Source organism: Sorex araneus, chromosome 9 (assembly GCF_027595985.1).
Source record: "Sorex araneus isolate mSorAra2 chromosome 9, mSorAra2.pri, whole genome shotgun sequence".
Lineage (NCBI taxonomy): Eukaryota > Metazoa > Chordata > Mammalia > Eulipotyphla > Soricidae > Sorex > Sorex araneus.
The window spans coordinates 1655178-1680685 of NC_073310.1; the positions used below are offsets into that span (position 1 = coordinate 1655178).

Genomic DNA, 25508 nt, shown 5'->3' on the forward strand with positions numbered 1-25508 from the left:
AGCACTCACACTGGGGAGCACTTGCACAGGGAGCACTCCCGTGCAGGGGAGCACTCACACATGCAGGCGCCCTCCTGCAAACTTTCCTTCTTCAGGACTTGGAAACCGCTGCGAGCTGAATCCGGAGTAAGCCCTGAGCACTGCCGGGCGAGGGGAGGGCGGGCGGGCAGAGGGGAAGGAGGCTGGGCGGGCGGGAGGAGAGCCCTCGGGCGGGTAACCCCTGGGGTGAGACGTGCCACCCCTCCCCCAACAAGGGGCCCCTCGTCCCCGCAGCACGTGGCCCCCCTGGCCGCTGCCCCGTCGGTGGCCGACGTCTTTCCTGGCCTGGGAGCCATAAATCTGGCCGTGAGCGCGGCTGACCGCTCGGCTGGCGCTGCCAGGCAGCGTCTTGGCGTTATCACCGGGCCCTGCCCGCGGCTGGGACTTTATCAGCGTCGCCGTGACAGGCCCCGAGACAGCAGACGATGGCCACGATTAATTTTTGCCTCCGCCTCCACCCCTCTTTCTCTCCACTCCGCCCCCCAAAACCCTTCCAGGAAACAGCCCAGAATTCCGGCCCGCCGCCACCCCACACGCCCCCCAGGGGGCCGCCCCTTCGAGCAGCCACAGGGTCTAACACAGCTCCTGCCCACCCTGGCCGGGCCCTGCCACGTCTCTGCAAATGGCCCCCACCTCCCCTGCCCAGGGTTCAGGATATCTCACACCCCCCGAGTTCTTGAACCCTAGATAAGGCAACTACAAAGGTCAAGACAAGAGGGAAACACGGACGCCGTCCAGAAACCGCCTCTGAGCCCATTCCCCAGGCGTGGAGTGAAGGAAGCCCCAGGCAGACCGGTGTGGGATGCCACTAGGCCCAGCGTAAGACCAGGGTCCGCAGCTGCCGTGTCCCGGGGGCTCTCGGCAAAGGTCAGCGGCCGAAGGCGGGCCTGCAGGTCCCGTGGCCGCGGTGCAGAGCTGGGCAGCTCACCTCCACGGAACAGAGATTCCCGGCCAGCAATTAATTAAACACCAGCGGCCCCGGGCAGGCCCGACCGGCCACTGCATTAATCACAGCAGCCTCAGACGCTCCGTCTAGGCCAATTACTCGGCAGTAACCAGGCCAGGTCGGCCCCAATTAGGAGGACTCGGGCTACCTGCTCACCGTCAGAGGGAAGCCCCTGCCCAGCCTAGCCAGACAGGGAGGGGTGAAGGGGGAGCCGGGGCAGGGGGCTGGCGAGGGTCAGGGGCTCCCGTGTGTGCCCCCAGGGGCTCTGTCTGTTGCCTTCCCCAGGCCAAAAGCGAGGCCAGACCACGAGCCATGATCCCGGGGGTCAGCCCAGAGGAGGGGGCCACTCACTGGCCGAATCCACGCATGACACACGCATGTCCGGGTCACGGTGGCACAGACGCGGGCTCTGCCCCTGGCCTCTGGACCTCTGGCCTCACAAGCCCCCGTCACCCCCACAAGGGGGCGCAGATGGGGCACCGCTCCCTGGGCACGGGCGCCCTCCTGGTGGTGGTGTCCAGGCGGCCGGGGGGTGGGGGGGGGGGACGGGGCTGCTCGGAAACGCCCACAGACCCGGGAGGGCAAGTGGGCAGACTCGTCGCGGGAAAGGCGGGGGCGAGGCGGCAGGGGGCTCCTGGGGGGGCCGGGGGTCCCGGCGTCCAGGCCCCTGGGGCTCAGGGCTGGACCTGCTGGCCCCGCGGGCAGGTCTGCGGGCAGCAGCGGCTCCTCTGGGCCTGGTGCTCGTGGCCACAGGCTTGGACCCGCTTCCACGGAGGCGCGGCGCAGGGGCAGAGCCAAGGGGGTCCCGTGGGCGTGTTTCGGAGCCTCAAGCCCCGGCTCAGTGGGGCCCGGGAGTGGAGGAGGTGGCCCGGGGGCCACTCTGCAGCCGGGCAGGGCCCCGGGGCCTCGGGAGGGGCTCGGCCCCCGGCCCAGCTGCGCTGCAGTGGGATCTGGACGCGTCACTCGATGCCACGGCACGGCGGGGAGGGCGTGTGCCTTGGGGGGCCGACCTGGTTCCATCCCCGGCATCCCACAGGGTCCCCCGAGCACTGTCAGGAGTGAGTCCTGAGCACCGCCAGGAGGAGCCCCTGAGCATCGCCAGAGGGGGTCCAAAGACCAAAAGGAAAGCGCAGCCAGAAGCTCGCCCGCGTGTAGCCCCCACCCCACTCTGGGCGCGGCTCGCCACACCTGGCGATGTCAGGGCCGACTCCCGGCTCTGCACGCGGGGGTCACTCGGGGATCCTGTCTCTGGGCCAGAGATCAAAGCCCGGCTGGCTGTGCGCGAGGCAAACACTGCCCCGCTGGACCGGGGCACGCAGGCACCGCAGAGGTGACCCCGAGCGCACGCCCGACACTGAGCGGCACCAGGCGCGCGGCCTCTCGGGTGATGCGAGGGTTTTCAGGAAGGCGTCGGCAAAGGTAAATACTCGAGACGGACACCTTGCTCAGAGCTCGAGGGGAAAACAGCCTGTCACCCTGAGATCTGCCTATTTACTTCCCGGGAAAGCATTTACGAGCAGCGCGTTGAGAAGACTCCGCTCCCAGTGCTCGGGTCCAGCTCTCGGCTTGCTGGTTTCGCATTCGGGTCCTTCCTCCCTGGCGGGCCACTTTCACCCACGAGAGAAGCGGCAAGACGCGGCCCGCGCGGAAGGCAGACCGTCCAGGCTGCCGGCGACTTGCCTTTCTCCCGGGAACTGCAGGGGTGTCTCGAGTGTAGGACTGGACAGGAGCCGCCGGCAGGTCGGACTCCTCAGAAGCCCGCGTCCAGCCCGGGCGCGAGGCCGGGGCCGCGGGACAGGAGGTGCCCCGCTCCGTGAGAGAACGCGGGCAGCGAGCGTCTGGCGGGCCGGGAAGCCACAAACGGCCATTGACGATTCAAGGAGAAGCTGGCCGGGAGCCTAATTGGGGCAGGGCGGGGGACACTGCACCTTTCAGGGGCGCGCACAATGGGGCAGCGGGGAACGGCCGGCCCGGGAGGGGGCGGACAAAGGGGCCGCGGACCCGGGCGGCCAGCGCTGCCTTGGGAACTGAGGGGTTTGGTTCAAAGTCAAGAGCGGCGCGGACAAGGAGAACGCCTGTCCCCGGGGGCGCGGGTGGGAATTACAGCTTGTACTTGGCCGCGGCAGGAAATCAGGCTTGAGACTGTGCCAGCCGGGCGGCCCGATGGTGCTGCGGGGCCAAGAGGAGTCTGCGGGCACAGGGGCCGGGGGTTGGCAGGGGAACAAAGGCCCGTCAGACGGGAAGTGTGGCGGGGGGGCTGGGGGCAGCTGGGTCTCTCTGGCTCTGGGGGTGCCACGAGTCCCACAGGCAGGGGGGCCCTCCCCTCCCGGAGGCGGAACCTTCCAGAAGGCTGGTCCCGGAGGAACCCTGAGCAGGGAGGCTCTGGCGTTTTCTGCAAGGGTCCATCCTGGCGTCTTGGCGCCCTGCTGGGTAGCCCCAGGGACACAGCCCCAGCCCTGCGGCATGGGGCACCGCCCCGCCACCAAGACCCAACAAGCAAGCAAGCAAAACGCCAGAGCCACTCCAGCCACGGGCGGGGAACACCCCGGCAGGCCCCCGGCCTGGCCCAGGCAGCCTGCGTGGCGCGGGCACCCGCTGAGCCCCCCGTCCTGACCCCCAGTCACAGCTCCAGGCCTGGCAGCCGCAGTGTGAGAGCTCGTGGGACCCCCAGAGCCAGAGAGACCCAGCGGCCCCCAGCCCCCAGCTGAGCGGGACCCCCGCGCCCCTGCCACACTTCCTGTCTTCGCTCCCCTGCCAGCCCTTCAGATGCCGGGGGCCTCCCAGGGAGCAATCCGAGGTGCCCTCTCTGGGTGCCCGGCTCTGCAGTGCCTGTCTCTGGGTGCCCTCTCTGGGTGCCCGGCTCTGCAGTGCCCGTCTCTGCAGTGCCTGTCTCTGGGTGCCCTCTCTGGGTGCCTGGCTCTGCAGTGCCTGTCTCTGGGTGCCCGTCTCTGGGTGCCTATCTCTGCGGTGCCTGTCTCTGGGTGCCCTCTCTGGGTGCCCTCTCTGGGTGCCCATCTCGTGGGAGGAAGTCCGAGGGTGGGACAGGGCGGGGCAAGCCCGACCCATTTCCCAGACCCTGGTGCTGGAGTCTGGGCTCGTCAGCCGCCTCCCCGAGGGGTGTATGTGCCCTGAGGTTCCAGGCGTGAAGGCCCCTCTCCCGGACCACGTGCCCTCTGCGCCAAGCTCCCCGCACAGTGCTCTCCCGGTGCCCCGAGGAGGACCGTGTCCCCGGGGCCAGCCGAGCTCTCTGACCTCAGAGGCACACAGGGCAGGAGCCCCTGCGGGCAGCTGCCTGAGCTTCACTCTGGACAATACTCAGAGCACTTTCTAACTTCCACCCACAGCCTCGGGTCCTCCTCAGCCAAGAAGCCCCTCGACGGGGCCCGGAGTGTCCCCTGACAGAAGGGGGGTGGGTGCCGGGGAGACCCGCTCACGCAGACACACTCAGAGAGACACACTCGCACACAGACACACTCACACACACATTCTCACAAACACATACTCGTACATTCACACACGGGCATACCTCACACCCCACAGGGACATCACGCATGAACACACACACACACACACACACAGGGACATCACGCATGAACACACACACACACACACACACACACACACCCCTGCTGGCAGACAGACACCTCCTCTGGGGGCTCACGCGTCTGAGTGGCAGATGGAGAAGGGGGTCAGTGAGGGCCCCCGGCCGGGAGTGACCGGGGATGGGCAGAGCGCGGACGGCCCATAATGGCGCCGCTGTTGTCTGCCCTGGACGGGGCATTGGGATGCAGGGCAGGCCCCGGCCCGGCCCGCGCCCACTTGAAAGCCCCATTCAGCCCGGGGCCTGTGCAGGGGACAAGCGCCGGCCTCTGCGGACCTGGCAGGCGGCCGAGGGCCGGGGACGAGGACAAGCTGCCCAAACAGCGATGAACAAGACAGGGACAGCCACACGGGCAGCGGGGTGGCCGTGGCACGGGGACGGGGCTGTCCTGGCCAGGCGGGCACGCCTGTCCCCTCGGCCGCCCGGCCACCTGCCCGCCCGGGGGCCAGGACAGGGTCGGCCACGCCCGCTGCACCCATGCTTGTGCCCGCGCCCAGACTGCTCGGCCGCCAGGGAAGGTTCTCGATGGCTCGCACCGCGGGGGAGCAGTGGGGGCGGGCAGGGGGCCTGCTGGTTCCCAACTGTCATCAACTGTCAGGTGACCAAAGTGCAGGGGGAAAATGCCTGAGGCGAGGGGCGGGGCTTGGGCTGAGGGCGGGGTGGGCGGGGTTTGGGCGGGGCGGGGTTTGGGCGGGGCTGAGTGGGGCAAACAGGGTTGGGCGGGGCAAGGGCGGGGTATGGGCGGGGTTGGGGGTTTTGGGCGGGGCAAGGGCGGGTTAGGGGACTTGGGTGGGGCGGGGCGAGGGGTGGGGCTTGGGCGGAGGCAGGAGCGGTATTGGTGGTTGGGCGGGGCGAGGGTGGGGCTGGGCGGGGCTGGGCGGGGTCGGGGATTTGGGCAGGGTTTGGGCGGGGCTAGGGCAGGGTTTGGGCGGGAAGAGGGGTGGGGACTGGGGGGGGGTTAGTTTTCTCTGGGCCCAGGACTGTGCAGTGCCCTGAGCAAACCCCCTTGGAGAAAGGCCGCACCCCTGCAGGCTCTGGCGCGGACAGCCGTGAGCACTCCCTGGGGCGCTCCTCTGTGATGCTCTTCTGACATCCCACAGGCCCAGGTGCACGAGGGGCCCAGACCGGACGTCAAAGCAGAGGCGTCCCCGCAGCAGGCTCTGGGCTGGGCACTGGGACCGGAGCGGGTGCAAGCTCCCAGGCCAGCCTTGGCTCCGTGTTTTTGTTTGTCTGTTTTTTTTTAGGGGGGGGTTGGCTTTTTGGATCACACCCAGCGATGCTCAGGGGTTACTCCTGGCCCTGCACTCAGGAATTGCTTCTGGCGGTGCTCAGGGGACCCTATGAGATTCCGGGGATCAAACCCAGATTAGCCGCATGCAAGGCAAATGGCCTCCCTGCTGTACTATCACTCCAGCCCCGGGCTCCATTTTTAAATATTTTAACATTTCCTTTGGAAATAATTTTAATTTCACAGAAAAGTTGCAAGAGTAAGAAAATTACCAAAAATACACAGCTTTGCCTGTTGGCACTTTGTCCTGTTCACGGTTTCCTTTCTCCTGTTCCCAGCTCACCCAGAGGGCGGGACACTCTTTCCCTCCCCCCTCCCTCCCCCTCCCTCTCCCTCTCTCTCTCCCTCTCTCTCTCTCTCTCTCTCTCTTTTTCTGTCTCCCTACCCCCACCCTGCCCAGTTACATCTGAAAATTACCACAGCAGTACATTTTAAAAGAAAAATGTATGACAGTTTCAATAGTGAAGAACAAAATTCACACAATTCAACATGGTAAAGCCTCTCAGCAAAGTGAAAACAGAAGAAAATGTTCCCCACCTTATCCAATACGGTCACAAACACATAAAACTAAAAGGCAGGCGAGCGCCACATTAAGTGATGAAAGACGGACTCCTGCCTCCTGATCTGCCAGCGTCCCCCTCCGCCCAACACGCTCCGCTGCGATGCACAGCGGGCAGGCAAGGAGGAGGGAAGGGCATCCAAACCGAGGGAGAAGAAAGGCTGTTCAGTGGCTGGCATGCTCAGGGGTCCTCTACGGAGAAGGTTCCGAGAAACCCTCCACGAGAACGTTCTTAGGACGAATGAGTGAGGAGGGCAGAGTCACTCAGCCCAGCCAAACAGGAAAACCATCCGCAACGCTGTCCAAAAGCAGGGGATGTTTGGGGATAAAGGCAACGAACGTCTCAGTCTCAGACGCGATAAACAAAGAGTGCTGCACAGAAATTCATGAGGCTGAAAAATGAAAGCTGTTACATATGTGTGGATCATAATATTTAACGTTATTATAATGTGTGTTAATGCGCCTCTAACTGTTCTATAAATCCAGCGTGATCTTCACCAAGATCCCAGCAGGCATTTTTTTTTCATAGAAATTTATACATTGATTTCGGAACATATTGAAATTCAAAAGACAGATTGGCAGAGCCATTTTGGAACAGAAGATAAAAGCAAAGAGTCTATGCTACCTGCTCCCAAAACCCCACACGCAGCACGGGTGGGCCAGGGCCCAGAAACTCGGGCCTCAGACACGCACAATTCAAGGGCTTTCCAGACAGGGATCAAGCGTCTTCTGTGGGGGAAGAATTTATTCAACAAAAGTGCTAGGGAAATTGGGGTGCAGGGGGCTGAAAGGAAAAGAAGGGAGAAGCGAACAGCAGGAGAAAGGGACGTTGAACAGGTGAAAGAACAAAAAGAATCTCCCGACCCTGTGAGGTCCTATTTATAGGTCTGTGTTAAAACTGGGGAAAAAAGCACAGTGCAAAGATCTTTGTGACTTCAAGTACAGTAAAAAAAAAAAAAAAAAAAAAAAAAATTAATGGAACAGAAAGATCACGAACCATAAAATGAAACATAGAATAAATTGTCCTTCATCAAAATCGAACACGTTTGTACTTCATAAAGCATCCATCATCAAATGCAAAGGACACGCATGGACGAGGAGGGAATATTTGCAGGCTGCAGGCCTGAGAGAAGCCTCCAGAATGTGAAGTCAGTTCACAACTGCACACCCAGGAAACAGCCGGCCTCGTCTTCCTCAGTGGGCAAAAGATCTAAGCGATACCCCAACAATATCTGAACGCTCTGGGCATGGGGCTGTGAGGGGCGAGTAGATAAAGCTTTAGAGACCCCTGGGACGGAGTTCAGGCTGACGGGGAGACGCCGGCCAGGCTGAGGGTCAGCCTCGACCCCCTCGACCCACTGGAAGCATGAAATGACAGTCACGGTGAGTGGCGGCTGGGCAGAACCCCCAGAACAAGTAAAACGGGCTCTGACAGCCGCGCGCACTCCTGGTCCCTATTCCTGTGAAACAGGAACAGATGCACGCAAAGACTGACACAAGAGCACAAAAAACAGAAAGCACTCGCTGGCCATGAGCAGGCAAAGGGCTCACAGTGCTCTCTTTAGAACCGGACGCACGAGTTTGGTGAGAAGCGGGACGAAGCCTCGGTCTCGGGCTGGGCGTCCATCGACAGGAAGTTCTTCAAAGCGCCAACGGGCCCCCATCCGGCGGACGCAGGTGTGTCACCGCCTGAGAACTGGGCCCGGGTGCTGGGGCAGGGGGGCGGGGAGCCAGAGCCGTGCCCGGGACTCTGGGCTGGCACCTGAGCGGTGGGCTGGGCGGGCGGGCAGGCCTGTCACAACGCATCCGAGTTGTCCACTCAAGGCAGACGTGCTTTACTGTACCCGAACGATCCCGTGCACATCTCTCTCTCTTACTTTTTGAGAAAGCAGCCAGGACGCGGGGAAAAAAGAAAGATTATCCTGACAGTAAAACTGGTGCGGCTGACAGTAACTTCCCCACACCAGCCATGGAAGCCAGAAGACAGAATAATGATATATTCAAAGCGCCGACAGGAAATAACTGCCAACTTCGATTTCCATTAGCAGGGAAAACAGTCTTCCCGAACAGAAACACAAAACAGACATTTTCATACCAACAAAAACCGAAAACATTTACCTAGTCGCAGACACACCTGAACTACGGGAGGAGCCGGAGAAAGCTGGTCCCGGGCGGGCGGCCAGAGCAGCTGCGGGGAAAGGGCGCAGAGGAAGCGGCAAACGGGAGGGTCCTGGGCGCCAGCGGACCGTCACCGGGAAGGAGCGGGACGGGGGTCTCCGACCACGGCATAAGCTGGGGAGTGTAGAGGGCGGGGGGCAGCCAAAGGGTTGCTGGGGAAATGGTGTTTCCAAACCCGACTGAATTCTCTAGAGCAAGCACTCACACGGAACGTTACAGCTCCTTCAAAATATTGTTATTATTCAATCCCTTAATCTACAGCTCCTTCAAAATATTTTTATTATTCAATCCTTTAATCGGTAAAAGAATAAATAAACACTGAACATGAGCGAGAAATCCGAGGCAGGGAGCAAGAAGACGGAGCTAGAGCACGAGCGGCCGCGTCGTTGTTAAACAGCGAAACATGTCAGCCAGTGCGACACACCGAGCTGGAAACAAAAAGACGAGAGACGCCCCCCGGTGTCCGGGCTGGAAGCAGGCGGGCTGCGGGGTGCGTGGGGTGGACGGAGGCCGGGCCCCGCCGTGAGAGCAGACATGGACACAGCGTCACGGGGGAAACGTGACAGGGGAGGAGGCTGCGAGCTTCCCGCACACGCACACGGCCTGGCGCCCACCAGGGCGAGCTCGGGAGCTGCAGTGACCGGGGAGGAGTCGGTCGGAGCAGAAGCCAGAGGACACCTGGCGCGGCAGAGAGAGCTCCGAGCCGGGGACCCAGCCGGGACCCAGCCCGGAACCCAGCCCAGAACCGAGCCTGGGACCCAGCCAGGACCCAGCCCAGAACCCAGCCCAGAACCGAGCCTGGGACCCAGCCGGGACCCAGCCCAGAACCCAGCCTGAGACCCAGCACAGTACCCAGCCCGGGACCCAGCGCGGGACCCAGCCCGGGACCCAGCCCAGGACCCAGCCCGGAACCCAGCCCAGGACCCAGCCTGGAACCCAGCCCAGGACCCAGCCCGGAACCCAACCCGGGACCCAGACCAGAACCCAGCCCGGAACCCAGCCCGGGACCCAGCCCAGAACCCAGCCCGGAACCCTGCACAGTACCCAGCCCGGGACTCAGCCCGGGACCCAGCCCAGAACCCAGCCCGGAACCCAGCACAGTACCAGCCCGGGACCCAGCCCAGAACCCAGCCCGGAACCCAGCCCGGGACCAAACCCGGGACCCAGACCAGAACCCAGCCCGAAACCCAGCCCAGAACCCAGCCCGGAACCCAGCCCAGTACCCAGCCCGGGACCCAGCCCAGTACCCAGCCCGGAACCCAGCCCGGAACCCAGTCCGGGACCCAGCCTGGAACCCAGCCCGGAACCCAGCCTGAAGAGCAGAGGGGAGCTGGAAGCCGCGGTGAGCCGAGCGCGTCCGCACCCAGCATGGCCGCAGAGAGGTCGGGAAGGAGGTACTGCGTCCCCACGAAGCCCGGCGAGATTCCGCTGACCTGCCAAGAGCTGCAGGCTGGCCAACGCTCGGCCAGAGAGTCCCAGGAAAGCAGGTTGAGGCAGCAGCGCAAACACCGATGTCCAGAGGGACTCCTCCTCCAGGAAGTCCCCCTGGACACACCCAGGCCAAGCTCCGCTACTAGGAAGCGCCCCCAGACGCTGAAGGGCAGCTTCGTCCACTGTGCACCACAGCCGCGTCAGACCAGAGGGGACTGAGCAATGCGCTGCTCTGGGGCCCTGACCGCCACACAGACGGATTTTCCTAAGCACATACTAAGTCCATTTTCAGGGCTGGTCCACAATGAAAGGGCTGGAGTGCTGACTCAGCATGCAGGAGGCCCAGGTCCGACCCCCAGCACCGCCTGGTCCCCAAGAGCCACCAGAGCGTGCCCCCGTCCTGGGACAGGGAGGGGGCCCTGAGCACCACCCCCCCGGTGCAGAGCGAGCCCGCCACACGCCAGAAACGATTCGAGGAAAAGCACGATTCAGTCGCCCCGGGAGAGGCAGAGAGTGCGGGCGGGACGAGGGCAGCCGAGAGGGGCACGCAGAATACGACCCTCGGGAGGGCAGGGGCTTGCAGCAACGCCCCTGATCCCCGGCCAGACCCCCAGCAGGAGACGGCACCGTGGACGCCAAATGGAATCACACAGAACCGTGACGGTGTCGCCCCACACGCCCCCCTGCAGCGCGTCTCAGCGCCGCGTGGAGAAAGCAGATGCGTGTTGCGGGCTCTAAGCCCGCGGGAGGGGCGGCCCGGGACAGACCCCAGCCCAGTGGGGGAGCAGGAACGGCGCTGCCCTCACCCCTCGGGCCCCCGGAAGACACGGGCACCCCAGCCCCGCGCTGGCAGCTGGGACGGGCTGCCGCGGGGGACGCACGCGCTCGCCAACCTCGGCCAGCCCGCGTCCACCCAATTTCACGGTGCTCGGTCGCCTTCCATTTTATTGTCACCAAGGCACCGGGGAAAAAAAAACCAAATGGAATAAAGACTACCCTGGTCAACAGATGTTTAACAAAAAGAAAGAAAGAAACATTTTTCTTCCAGCTTCTATGGGTTATTTAGCTTCAGTGGAGCCTGTCGACAATGAAAAATGTAACCAGCATGTTTATAAACCCACGGTTGTAAATGTTTAATTACAATGTTTCCGCTCCCTCCCAGATAACTTCCTATCTTCGGGAAGAGCTGTTACTCAGAGAGCAGGGTAGGGGAAAGTGTGTCCGCAACCACTGCTGGGCTGCGTCCCAGGACCCCCGGACCAGAGAGAGAGCACTTGCCCTGCACGCGGTGGACCCGGGTTCGATCCCCGGCATCCCACAGGGTGCCCTGAGCACCGCCAGGAGTAATTCCTGAGCGCAGAGCCAGGAGGAACCCCTGAACATCGCCGGGTGTGGCCCCAAAACAAAACCAAGTGAGAGGGGGAGGCCCCGCCCCACCCTCTCCTGCATAGATTCCAAAATTGGCTCTGAACAGCCGCAGGGGGACCACAGGGGACCACAGACGAGAAACAATGGGGACCCCCCAACTGTCCTCAGTAAGTTCCGGCCCCTGGAGCCCCAGGAGAGGTGACCCTACCATCCCCGCACCCCTCCTGCTAGCAGCCCTGAGGCCTGGCCACTGCCCCCTGGCGGGAACCGGGCACCCCTACGTGGGCAGCAAGAGCACCTGAGGCTCCCCGCCCCCGCTCTCCTGACGCACAGGCAGGGTGGGGGTGCAGGGGACCCCGTTCCACCTTGGAGAAGGAAAACCCTGGGCCACACCCCCCAAGTGCCGCTTGGAGGCGCTGGCTCAGGGTGGGCCGGGCCCCCCACGCCTGCCCATGCAGACCCTCCTGCCGGGGACACCGGTCAGGACCACGTCCTCCCGCCGCCCCCACCACCCCAGGTAATCCCGATACTTGGTGGACTGGCCGCAGCTCTGTGGAAAGTGAGACCCAGAGAATGTCTGGGGAGAAACGAACCTCGGCCTGAATTCTCCAGGGAAGGCGGGCAGAGCCCTGCAGGCGTCTGGGGGCTTCTGCGGGGTCGGGGGGGGGGGGCGGGTCGAGGCTGACATTTGGGTTCAAGGGCCAGAGAGAGGGGGGGGGATGTAGGGGACACTGTCCTGTGAAGCCTGGAGCACCCCAGGAGTGAGCCCAGAGCACGGCCAGGTGAGACGCACACAAACAGGCTCGTTGCCTTCACCCCTTCCTTCCTCCCCAGGGAGGCCGAGCCGGGTCCCGCCCCGCCTGCAGCCACGGCTCATCCACACGGACCGGTCTACACCCCCGCAGCCCTGGGCTGCAGGGGGGAACATGCCTGGTGCTAAAGTGCGGCCAGCGGGGGCACAAGGAGGCCAGGCAACGTGCTCAAGGTCACTCGTGGCAGCTCCAAGGTGGAACCGCTTCACCCGCCGGGCGGCTCAGGGATGTCCACGCAGGGCCGAGCACCACTGGCGCGGGGACGGGGTGGCTGGGGGCATGGGGGGGGCAGCGAGGCCTCTGCCGATACCCGGGCCCTGTGTGCTCTGATCAGGGCGGGGCCGCGCCCTTTATTAACCGGAAAATAATAGCGCGGCCGGCGAGGTTCTCGGCGTCCAAGCACCGCCATTCATCACGGCTGTTTTTATTTCTTGAAAATGATTAAATATCATTTTCCTTCGCTCTGTAGCAAGAGTCGAGCGACAACAAATCCATCAGCTTAACCGCGGACATTTAACTACCGCGTTTTGCATTCATTATTTCCTACTTAAGTCATTCTTTTAAAGAGAGGAATAACTTAATGCTGCCTCTTGACAGCGCGGAATTAAATGGCATGTCACGGAGACGAGCGTTTCCCTGGAGGAAACACACACCACCAGATCCCTAGGAGCAGGCCAGCGAGGGCCGCCCCCGCGGGCACCCCGTGCCTGCGCCCCCGACTCCAAACCCGGCCTCTGAAAACCTCCCGAGAGCCGCCCGCGGCTTTATTTTTTGGAAGTAAAAATTGAACATGATCAGAAATGAACCCTTCATCTTACATCACCGCGTCCCGCCCTGCACCCACACCCCCACCCAGACTCTGCGTGGCAGCCGAGCGGGGGGTCCCTGCAGCCTGCGTGGGGAAGGCCCCACCGTCACCGGGCGGCCAGGAGGCTGCGGGACTCTCGAACTCGGGCACTGCCAGGAGCCCAAGGTGTCGCCGCCCGCGGCTGTCCCCTGCTGGTGGCACTGCGGCCGGCCGACCCGGTACCTCTCCTGCCGCCCGTGGAGGCCCCTGCGGAACCGGGGCCTTCTCTGCAGAGGCCGTGTCCCGGCAGGGGTGAGGCGCTCCATGCTTCCTCCCTCCCCTCCAGCGGGCGGGCCCCTGCCCCTTCTCGCTGGGCTCCAGCTGCTCCCCCACGACGGTGTCTGGAGCCGGCAGCAGTGCGTTGTATCCCATTAGACACCGGCTCGCCCAGCCGCCACCCCAGGGCCCCGCTGCCGGCTCTGTGCTCGGGGATGACTCTTGGCTCTGTGCTCAGGGCTGACTCCCGGCTCTGTGCTCAGGGATGATTCCTGGCTCTGTGCTCAGGGCTGACTCCGGGCTCTGTGCTCAGGGATGACTCCTGGCTCTGTGCTCAGGGATGACTCCTGGCTCTATGCTCAGGGATGACTCCCAGCTCTGTGCTCAGGGCTGACTCCTGGCTCTGTGCTTGGGGATGACTCCTGGCCTGGTCCTGGGAGCTGACCGCCCAGAGGGAGGACAGGCCTGAATTAACACCGGGGGGTCACTTTCCCCAGCCCCTCTATTGGTTTGCAAAGGTCCGTCTGGCTCCTGAGCAGGTCCCCGGGAAGGCCCCTGGGTGAGAAGCCCCTTCCCTGCCCTGGCTGGGATGGATGAGCACGTGCGGGTTGGGAGAGCTGCAGCCACATTGCCACCATGAGGTCACACCGGGGGATAACAGAGGCCCGGTGATGGACACGGCTGCGGTTCCGTCGGCCACCATGCCGAGGCTCCCCGCCCGGGGGTGCGCGTGCTCACCTGCTCTGGGGGTCCGGGAGGCGGCCGACGCAGGTGAGCGTGGCCGTCGTCTGCTCCCCGTCGCGCTCGATCTCCTCCTGCACGGCCCACTGGGCGCTGCCGCTCACTCTCACGGCCGTGAGCCTCACGCCGGCCACCGCCTTGATTCTGCAGAGACAAACAGGCCGCTTCAGTGCGACGCAGCGGGACCGAGCCGAGCCCGGCGCGCCCCACGCTGCAGCGGCTCGGGGACGGGGGGCACAGACCCCGGGGACACGGGGCGGAGGAACCTTGGGCTAGAGACGCCCAAGAGGCAGCACGCCTGGGACGAGGAAGGACCTGGCGGTCAGAGTGGGTCCTGCAGGGTGTGGGGCTCGCCCGGCTCACTCCCAAGGAAGGACTCACGCCCAGGTGCTCCCGCCTCCCGCCCCCACGCTCTCAGCCATCCCCCCCTGTGGCCCCCTCGCCCCCCGCCCCCCAATAACACTCTCTCCTGCCACCCCAACGGTGTCCCAGAGTTAATTTCTGTGAACTGGGCCCAGGGCAGCTGCCCCCACGCCTGCGTCCAGCTGCTCCGTCTGGTTAGCAAGGAGGCAACCGAGAGAATGTTCTGGAACTCGTGCCCCAGGGGGCCACACATCCCGCCCACTGCCTGGGGCACCCGTCTCAGGACAGCCTGCCGTGTCCTCTCACGCTCAGCCACAGCCCAGAGCCTGCAGTCGGGGTCAGAATCCGCATCGTGCCGCAGGTCTAGACGAGCCAGCGGGACCCCCGTCCAGCCCGCGTCCCGTGGTGGCGGTCAGCAGCAGGCCCCAGCGCTGACCGGGCAGAGCAGGTGACCGACCACGGCCTGCCCTTCCTGCAGAGCCCAGAGGGCCCTGGTATTCTCTGTGCCGCTGCCCCTGGCCACCCGCCCGGTCCCGACCACCCAGGGCTTCCGTGGGCGGCCCCTGGCCTGGGCACTGTGGGTCCTTGTTCCCCGCGAGCCCACGCAACAGACCATGCCGCCTCCTTGCCCTGGGCCCTACAGAGCCAGGCCACCTCGAAGCACCCCCGGGGACAGTCACCAGGGTTCCCAGCCAGGGCACTGCACAGCCCCACCCCCAGGGGGCGCCAGCGAGGTGGGACTTGGCAGGCTCCCAGAAGGAGGCGGCCACACTGCACAGGAATGAGGACTCCGCTTGGCCGGGGTCTCCTATGGGGGTGGGGGGCCGCACCCCGCCCCTCCCCCTCCCCCACCCATCACTGTCCACCAAGTGTTTCCTCTCTGCCCCCCCATTCATATTCACCTGGGGGGCCACGTCCTGCGGGCCCCACAGCTGGAAGTCACAGGAACCAGCCACGGCCAGCTCTGGGGGAGCGGGAGGCTGCTCCTGCCCGCAGTGCTCACCCTGCGGGAATGTGTGGGGTCCCGTAAGGATGGACGTGGCCCAGCTGCAAAGCCCCCACACTGGTCCCAGGGTGAGCAGGGCGCAAGTGCTCCCACCGTCCACTCTGCTGGGCACAGCCCTGGGGCCACACGAGCTGGCGGGGCACAGCGGCTAACTCTGAAACGGTTGGAATCTGGGCGTGTGTGCGACGCGGTAAGAAGCTGAGGCCAGGGAGGGCCACGGTCGGGGCAGGCAGCGGACAGGAAGGTCACCTGCAGGGCTCCGGGGAGGACTGAGGGACACGGGGACACGGAGGTGGGCAGGAAACGAGGGGACGGGCACCACCGCCATTGCTTTGCCTTTTTTTTTTTTTTTGCCTTTTGGGTCACACCTGGCTGTGTAACACAAAAGGGGGCAGCGGTCTATCTCTCCCGCCGCCCGCGTTCAGTAGTCTCAGGCTGCTTCCCCCACCCCGGGGAGGTCAATGGCGACGGGCAGGTGGAGGAAGGAACCAGGCCAGGCTGGTTGGTCTCAGCTGCAGTTTATTCCATTCCCGTCTCCGCTCTCCTCTGAGTCTCCTCCTGCTTCTCCCTCCCCCGTGCCGCTTCATTCTCCTCCTCCTGGCTCCAGATCTGGATCCCCCAGCCCTCTCTTACAGCCTAGTTAAATCCCCAGGCACGAGGGGTTGGGGCTTACACATGTGTCATCATACAGTCAGGGGATGTAAGATCCTTCCCTCAGGGGAAGCTACTTCCAGGACAGATTCTCATCCAGCGAGAGGGCTGGCCGAAAGGCAAATATGGGTGTGTTTCTCCTCTCCTTAGTCCAACTAACACATAAACACTCATAATAGTAATCATTTTGTATGGACACAGTAAGAGATATATTAAGCTTATAGAATTGCTCTCCTGGGGCCATCTCGATCTCAGACTACAGTGCTCAGGCCAGTTTATTCTTTCCTATCCCTAGCAGGGTTCTAGTCTCGTCGTTGCTTTTGGATCACGACAGCATTTGCCCATGATCAAGCTCTTAATTTATAGTTAAGAATCGTGGCGCTTTGGCCCGGCCCATTTCGATGCCAGGGGAGCTCACAGCTTGCCCTGGGTCCCTTCAGTCCCTCGTCAGGACCCTGCTTTTGGGGTGCAAGGAACTAAGGGCAACTGAGGCTTAAGTCAAGAAAACAGATACCCGGGAATGAATAATATTTGAAGTAAATTAAATCCCAAGTTACAAAAGCATAATATTAATTGTCTTCCTGTGTCTATACAACAAGAACATTGCTTTAAACTATTCAAAAGACATAGAGAGGAGAAAGGCAGCATTTCACTCACACATATAAAATCATAGATTTCTGAGGAATCTGACCCTACAAGTTAACAGAGTCTGATTAGGGGGGAAAGGTGATAGAACGGTTGGGAAGAGAGCATGGAGAGGAGTTTACAGATAAACGCAGCGGAATGGAAGTGCCTCGGGAGCACTGTGATAAACCTGAGCTTCCTGTGGCAAGGGGAAAAGGACATGCCAATGTTGTCCTAAAATGTTTAGAGCTGCATCCCAATAAACACAGAGGAATGGAGGTGAGTCAGGAGCACTGTGATGGGTGTGACCCGATAAAACTAAGCTCTTTGTGGCAAGGGAGAAAAGACAAACTAATGATATCCTACACCCGGCGATGCACAGGGGTTACTCCTGACTCTGCACTCAGGAATTACTCCTGGCAGTGCTCGGGGACCATATGGGGTCCCGGGGCAAGGCAGACGCCCTTCCCATGGTACTCTCTCTCCGGCCACTGCCATACTGTTCACCAAGGAGCAGCCCCGCCCCCGCATTCCCCAGAGACCAAACCAGGCCCCAGGCCATGCGGCGAGACCCTCCTAGGAATTCTCAGTCCCCAGCAGGACCCCCAAACCCACCCTACGCACGGAAAAGCCCCACACACAGTCAGTCTTCAGGACCCCAGGCTGAACAATCAGTTGGGGCCACAGTGACAGGACAGAAGGGAGGGCATTGGCCTTGCACACAACAACTCAGGTTCAATCCCTGGCATCCCACAGGGCCCCCTGAGCACCACCAGGAGTGAGTCCTGAGTGCAGAGCCAGGAAGAACCCCTGAGCACTGCTGGGTGTGTCCATCCCCCCCAAAAAAATAATGTGCAGTGGTGAAGCTGGCTTTTGTTGGGCTGACCCCAACCCCATGCCAGAGTCCGGGCCCCGATTCTGCTCAGTCCTTGCACTGGCTCGCTCTGTTCACAGCTCACACAGTGGATGCAGCAGCACCAGCTCTCGCATCCCCATCCACCAGGGAAAAGCAACTGTGTCTCCCAGCACTAAACACTGGAGCCAGATCTTCATTGGTCGAATTGAGGCGAGTGTTCAACCAGTAACCAGTCTGTCCATGAATATCCGAGCACTGAGCAAGAAGGGAAGGTAGTCACATCCAAACCCTGGGTGGGGGGTGGGGGGGACCGGCCAGGATTGGCTCCTGAAAGGAAGTTCGTGTTCGACAGAAGAAATTAAGTACTGGGCACGAGCCCATACCAAATTGTCTCACTCCCAAATACAAGTTACAAAATTGTCCCAGAGTTTAGTCCAAATCCTTCTTAATTTTAGATTATTTTTGTTAGAACAATTTAAGCCCGGGGGAAAAAATAATCCATGTCTTGAATATTCATCAAGTTTGTGTTAGAGGAATATTTTTAGGCTTGGCGATATTCTTAGAGCCTGTTATTTGGAATCCACGATATCTGGAACTATTGGGGGAGAAAGTGCTGGTCTCAGCACAGTCGGAGGGGCGGGGCTGGGGGAGGGGGCGGCCACTGGGCGGGCCGAGCGAGCAGGTCCCCCGGGGGCTTCCAGATGACCCTGCCTGGGGCTAGCCCGGCGGGAGGATGCAGGGGGGCAGCAGGGCCCTGGGGGTGGTCTTGGGGGGTCTCTCCCGCAGGCCGAGCAGCGGGCAGGCAGGCGCCCGTGGCTAGAAGCAGGCGTGCGGGGTAGTCGAAGGCGCGGCAGAGCTGGGTCTCGCGTGGGGTAGTCGGACCAAGGGCGGCGGGCCGGGAGCGCAGGTACCGGGGGCTGCGGGGCCACCCTGGCTGCCCGCTGCTTCCCGCGAGGGAGACACGGGCCGCGTGGCAGCTGGGCGAGGGGGAGAGGCCGCGCTGGCCTCAGCGGTCCCCACCGCACTGGCGCCTGCTGGGCCAAACCCGGAGCAGAGTGACCGGCGCGGCGTCCGCACGGGAGGGCTGACGGGACGCAGAGCCAGCCGGGCACAGAGAGCGAGGGGCTGGGCCCCCTATTTCTGCTGACCCCACCCCTCGGTGCCCTGGCAAGGCCCAGCCTGCCGCTTGCAGGACACTCGGGGCCAAGTGACCGAGTCCTGCTAGCACTGGTGCCCTCTGGGGCAACAACCCTCCCAGGCTGCCTGTTCCCACTGTCGCCTGGATCCCTGCGCCCCTTCCCACAGCACCCGGGAGAATCGGACCCACGTCCTGAGACCAGCACCAGGCTGCCCGCCCGGTCCGGGGCTCGCAGAGGGCTTGGCCCAGCGTGCCAAGGTGCACCAGGAAGAGTGTTCGGGGCTGCCCACCACCTTCCCCCACCACCTGCGGGTCCCGCCCCCACACATACCCGTACCCATCACCTGCGGGCCCCGCCCCCCATCACCTGCAGGGCCTGACCCCCACACCTGCGCCTATCACCTGCGTGCCCCGCCCCCACACACACCTGCGCCCATCACCTGCGGGTCCCGCCCCCACACACCTGCGCCCATCACCTGCGGGTCGTGCAAATGCGCCTCCAACAGGCCTGACCGCGTGCACAGGGTGAGCTCACCCTGTCCCGGTCATGTGGGTCCACCTGTCCTGGCCTTGTCCGGGGCGACCCAGGCTCCACCTGACCCCTCCTGCCCTCTCCTCCAGTGGCTGTGCACGTGGCCAATCAGAGCAGGGCGTCCTCACGGGCAGCGCAGTGATTGGGCCGAGGGAGAGCCATGTGACCCGCCCAAACCAATCAGAATATCCCACCTCCTGTGAGCCACTGCTGACTGGCCCGCACACGGCCAAGCGGCCCGGGATTGGAGGAGGAGCCCGCCTCCCTCTCGCGCCACCAGAGGGCCCGCCCCTGTGTGAGCCGCTGGGTCCGGCCGGCCGAGGCCGCAGCGCTGACCCCGGCCCCGACTCCCACCTCGCTGTCCAGCTCCCGCCGACCGCGACTCAGGACCAGAAGCGTCAGGGCGCGAACCCCGACACGCGGCCACTCTCCCGGGACAGCAGTGCGGGCACCTGCCCCCGCTCCCGGCACAGCGGTGGCGTCCAGCTGTCGCACGGCCCCCCGAGCCGGGGCCCCCCGAGCCAGGCCCCCCAAGCCGCAGCCCCCCGAGCCAGGGCCCCCCGAGCTGCAGCCCCCCCCAGCCACAGTCCCCCGAGCCGCAGCCCCCCCCCAGCCACAGTCCCCCGAGCCGGGGCCCCCCGAGTCGCAGCCCCCCGAGCCGCAGCCCCCTGAGCCAGGGCCCCCCGAGCCGCAGCCCCCCGAGCGGGGCCCCCCGACCCGCAGCCCGACGCCTGACCCTCTCCGCAGCAGCCAGGCCCACGCGCCCACGGCAGGGCGGTGGCGGCTCCGTCCCCGGCCACACCTGCCTGGGAACCGGTGACGGCTCGACTGCCGGCGGAGACGGAGCTGCTCTCAAACGGCACCGAGCGGGGTTTGGGTTTGTTTGTTTTTTTTCCATGGCGCTTAATATGTTCACTATGTCCATTCCAGTGATACTTCACTGGCCAAATAGGTCACATGCCGCAACAATGTTGCTGCCAGGCCGGAAGGAGGGAAGCCAGACATACCGACAGCAGTGTCGGGTCACGCACACACCACTGGGGATTTTCGATATTTATCAATATCAGCCCCCTCGATGGGTCACCGCCTCGTCCTAGCGGGGGTGGCAACGTGCCCACTGGCGAAGAGTGAACCAACAGGTGCTGCCCAGAGACGCAGGCGGGTGCGTGTTTGCCAGCATGCAGATCGTTCCAACATGCCAGTCGCCCAAAAGCTTGCGTTCGGTAGACTGGGAGCACCTGTAAGGCGATTAGGGGCCACCCCAAAAGCCTCCGTCCCTCTCGGGAGCCCGGCAAGCTACGGAGGGTATCCCGCCCACACGGCAGAGCCTGGCAAGCTCCCCGTGGTGTATTGGATATGCCAAAAACAGTAACAAAAATGGGCCTCATTCCCCTGGCCCTGAAAGAGCCCCCACTACGGCAGCGTTGGGAAGGATGAATAAGGGGAAACTGATTAAAGTATGCGACAGGGACGAATGGAGACTTTACTGGCGCCCACTCGAGCAAATCAATGGTGAACAGGACGACAGGTGATACAGGTGATCAATTTCAGATATTATCAGTTTTATTATGGTATAAAAGGAATTGGCCTACGTTTTCTCTTTAGCTTCTTCCCCGACCTTGTCTAAGTATTTTAATTTATATTCTTTGTAAATACTCTCAGTGCTGAGTAAGTTTAGTGTGCCAGGATTACTCTCTTTTGCTGTATGATGTGATTTTCTCTAAGATTTGATTATTGAATCCCTGTGAGCTAGACCCTTATGAAGCGGACCGTGATTGGGTTTTTCAGTCATGGGTCACCGCCTCATCCTGGCGGGGGGTGGGTTTGGGTTTGTTGTTTTTTTTTTTATGGCACTTAATATGTTCATTATGTCCGTTCCAATGATATTTCACTGGCCAAATAGGTCACCAAGAAGTCGGTGGACTCTCTGCCTGGAAAGCGGGTCGCCCTGCACGCGTGGGGATCCTGTCACTCACACGCGTGGAGGTCCAGTCGCTCACACACGTGGAGGTCCAGTCCTGCTGCACGAGTGGGGAGCACGGGTGCGTCTTCATTCCCACACTCGCCACCGCCTCTTCACGCCCCTCGGTTCTTACGGACGCGTCACTGCAGCGAGCTCGTCAGCGCCGAGGGGAGCACTGTCCCAGGAGGCCTCGTGAGAGAAGCTGCTCAGCCGCCCCGAGGGGAGGAGGCGCAGGCGGGAGGTGACGACACTCACAGCCCCACACCAAGGCCAGGGGCTGGCAGGAAGGCCCGGGCCGAGAGGGGGCGCCCGGTGGCTTCGTTCCGGAGCAGGTGTGACTGCATCCGGCCGCGGGGACAGCAGGCCCTGGGCCTCTGGAGGGACGCGGCGCGTTTCCTTACTCTGGATCCAAGTGTCACTCAGCGCCAGGAACACCCCATGAGCTGGAGCCGGCTGTCAGCCACGGCGACACAGACTCTGGCCGCCCGCCCGCCCGGGCTGCGGGAGCTCGGGCAAGAGCCTGGCACAGACGCTAAGCTAAACCCACCTCCGGGAGGTGGCTGGGGCTCAGCGGGCAGAGTGGGGAGTGTGCGGTGTTTCTCGGGAGGCCGTGGGCCCAGTCCACCCCGAGAGGGCGCGATACTGTCCATTCACATCTGACCCTAGAGCCCAGTCAGGGGGCGACACCCTGACACAGCCCAGCCCCTCCCGGGGCTCGGCCCGGCAGGGAGAAACCCCTTCCAGCACGAGGGCAGGCGAGCCGACGTTTTTACTTTCAGTGGCACCGGGAGAGCTGTGCAGAGCAGACTCCACTTCGCTTTGGGATCTGGTGAAACTGGCACTGCCAAATCCAGGAGAGAAAGTGCCAAGGCTCAGCTGAGTCTGATGAGCAACGCCCTTTCTCTGAAGCCATTCGCTGGCCGAGTCGTTGGCAGGCAACCACGAAGTGCTGAAAGAGGAAATTGAACGCGCACCGCGTCGGCGAAGAGCAGGGCTGCTGAGCACAGGATGTCTTGTTTCTCTCCTCAGTAGCCCTGCGCTCGGGGGATGGGCGGCAAGACGCCTGCCCAGTCCCAGCACAGAGACAAGGGGCCGAGTCCTCTCAGGAGGGACCTCAGGCCCCCACGGCCACAGGACTTGGAATTTGCATCAGGAAAATAATAATAATAATAATAATAATAATAATAATAAAAACATTAGGCCAGGGCAACAGGACCGGCGGGACACTGGCCTTGCACTTGACCACGTCAAGTTCACTCCTGGGACCCCGTCACTCCCCCAGCCAGGTGGGGCCCCCGAGTGCAGGGCCAGGAGTCAGCCTGGAGCACCACTGGGTGAGGCCCAAACCCCTCCCCGCCAACACAGCAAAGTGTCCAAATACAACCCAAAATGTGAAGATTTAAAAAAAGAAAAAAAGCGTAAACGTTTGAGAGTGAAAGAGGGTCACTGAGACCCCCGCCAAGGTGACGGGATGAGCAGGAAGAAGCGGGGAAGAGGCGCCACGTGACCGTGTGGCGCCCAGGAAACCCACCCGCCACGAACCCAGCAGGTCACGGGGCAGCACCGGGAGCCCCGCAGTGCCGAGAGACCCACGGCGGAGCCAGGCAGAGCCAAGGGGAGTCGGGAACCTGAGGACGGAGCCATCAGCGTCGCCCAGCGCGGGAGAGCTGGAAGGAAGCAGCCGGGCGGGACGTGTGGGGACTGCTGTGTGCGGGGACGGGGCGCGCAGAGACTCCTGCACGCGGGGACGGGACGCGCGGAGGCTCCTGCACGCGGGGACGGGACGCGCAGGCTGCTGCCTGCCGAGGGTCTGGGCGCTGCCTGCAAGGACACGCAGTTGGGAATGTGAGGCTGGGGGGTGGGGGGGAACGTTCCCCCATGGGAAGAAGCGCGACTGCACACTGGAGCAGACGACGAGCTGCAGCAGCAGAGACGCAGGGGCGAGGCCGAGCTCGGCCCGCTGGAGCCCAAGTGCCGCCCTGAGGGGCCCGGCACGGCCACCGCACATGCGAGCGAGCAGGGGACGCCTCCAGAGGGAGACAGTGGGGGCATTCACGCGGGCCGTCCCGACGAAGGCAGCTGTGCCCGGCGCCGGGGAGAAGGGGCCCTGAGGGAGGGCTGGGGCCGCGGAGAAGGCGGGCGGCAGGAACGAAGTGCCCGGACGCGGGGCGGCACGGGCCCTGGGCTTCCTCTCCCGTCCTTCGGGCACGGAGGGCGGCTGGAGGCCAGAGCGAGGGACGTTCGCCGGACAAACGCAGCCAGAGACCGTGGCGGCACCCTGGCCGGGCAGAGCCGGGAGTGGGGAGCGGACACTGGCGAGGCAGACAGCGGCCGGGGGAGCAGCGAGAACTCTGGACTGTCCAGACGATCCCCCCCCCAGGGCCAGGGCAGAGGAGAGGCGCCGACGGGCAGGTGGGAAGGAAGTGCTGGCCGCGGGGCCGGAGCGAGAGCACAGCGGGAGGGCGTTTGCCTTGCAGCAGCCGACCTGGGTTCAATCCCCGGCCTCCCACAGGGTCCCCCGAGCACCGTGAGGAGTGAGTGCTGAGTGCAGAGCTCAGGAGAACCCCTGAGCATCGCCGGGTGTGACCCGACGAGCAGTCTAGGCGGCCCGGTGGCCCCCGGGCTGTGCGTGCTCGTCAGTGTGGGACAGAGAAGGCCAGAAGTGACGCCCCCGCCCGGGCGGCGGCCCAGACACGCGCCTCAGTGCTCAGACTGAGCGCGCGGCAGGGCGGGCCCCACCTGTCACAGGAGTCGGAGACGCGTACGCACCGCAGTATAAGGCCCCTGAGGAAGGCTGAGGCCTCCGTCCCCCACACCGGCCTCCAGGGTACGGACGTCAAAGAAGACACTTAAGATCCCGGGCCCCGGGGCTGGAGCACTGGCGCGGCGGGTGGGTGGGGCGTTGGCCTGGCACGGGGCCGACCGGGTTCAATTCCCAGCAGCCCATATGGGCCCCAGAGCCACCAAAAAAAGACCCGTGTCCTGAGAACCCCCATGTTGGTTTCTGAAGAAACGTTAGCAGACACCTCCGGCATGCGCGTGGAGAGACCGGACCCGGGGCGGGGGGGGGGGGCGGGAGCCGCTCCCTCAAGGAAGCTCCACGGGCAGTGCTCACCGAGAAGCCACCTGCGCGTGAGGCCCCACGCATGCTCGCATCCTGAGCTATTTAGGGGCATGTCTGCACTTGACTTCCAAATGCATCAGAAAACACGAGAGATTGACGGACGGGCAGGAGGGCCGGGGGCCAGATTCTCACTGCGAATTTCTTTCGACTTTACCAGCTGTCGGCAAGTGTTCCAGAATGAAATATCGGGGTGAACGGAAGTGTAAAATATTTGCAGCATCTGAAGGAGGAAGGAGGGTGATAAAGCGAGCAGATGGACCCCGCCCCCCCCCCCCGCGGGCCTCCCACAGCCCGGCGCTGAACGGCACGGGGACGGCGACGTCCACGGACTGACCACAAAGGCGGTCCCCACTCTCGGTGCCCGGTCACCACGCCCGGTCACCACACTCAGTTCCAGCCGGGCCATTTTCTGCTGCGGGGCCAAGCTGGCCTTGGCTTTGTCCCCGCCATGTGTCACAGATGTTGGTGACTGTTCCAAGCGGTGTGACGTGAAGGTGTTTATTCCCCAGGATAAAAACGCAGCCCCACCCCCCTCCCCCCGGCCTAGCAGACAGGCGAGGGGCTCAAACTCGGGGAACAGAAACCCCGGTCCAACCCACAGCATCCCAGCATCCCAGGGAGTCGGGACCTGAGCCTCAGTTTCCCCCGCTGACAAAGCTGCAGGCCACGGGAAGGACAGGTTGAGAAGGGTGAGGGGCAGCACACTGGACACTGGGGGACACAGAGGGCCCAGGACACTGCCCCCCGCACCCACTCTGGCACACCCGTACCCCAGGTTCTGACTGTGCCCAGCGCTGCCCAGGGCCCCACTCCGAGGCAGGAAGGCCCCGGAGCCCAGGCGCGTCTCCCCCAAGAGGGACACTCACAGAGGGAGGGCAGGGCAGAGGGGACGGGCAAAGCACAGCGAGACTCCGCTGGCCCAGGTCAGCGCCTGACTCCCCCGAAACTGGCTTTTCAACTTGAATTCTGTGACTCCTTGTGTGGAGATTTGCTGATCCTGTTCCCTTTCCCTCCGCCTTGCTGCTTCGATCATGGTCATCGCTGTAGCTTGGGGAACCGCACGTGGGTGTGTCCCCGGTCACTGCACCCAGGCCTGCAGACGGCCCCTCTCGCCGCCTGGCCCTTCTCCCCACTAGCCGCTCCCACTCTCCTGAGCCAAGGCCAAGGGTCTAGTTTTCAGTAACTCCAAGATAGACCCTGGACACGGGCGGGTCCTGAGGATGTG

At 63.3% G+C, this 25508-nt stretch overlaps 1 protein-coding gene across 2 annotated transcripts in view; it reads right to left on the bottom strand.

Annotated features, from left to right (window-relative positions):
• The window catches only part of TMEM132B (transmembrane protein 132B), a 94192-nt gene that overhangs the window by 17489 nt on the left and 51195 nt on the right, over positions 1-25508 (bottom strand). For both annotated transcript variants that reach the window (XM_055147619.1, XM_055147618.1), the window contains exon 3: positions 14024-14170. In XM_055147619.1, the coding sequence (XP_055003594.1) occupies positions 14024-14170 (147 nt within the window). The remainder of the gene's footprint in view (positions 1-14023; positions 14171-25508) is intronic.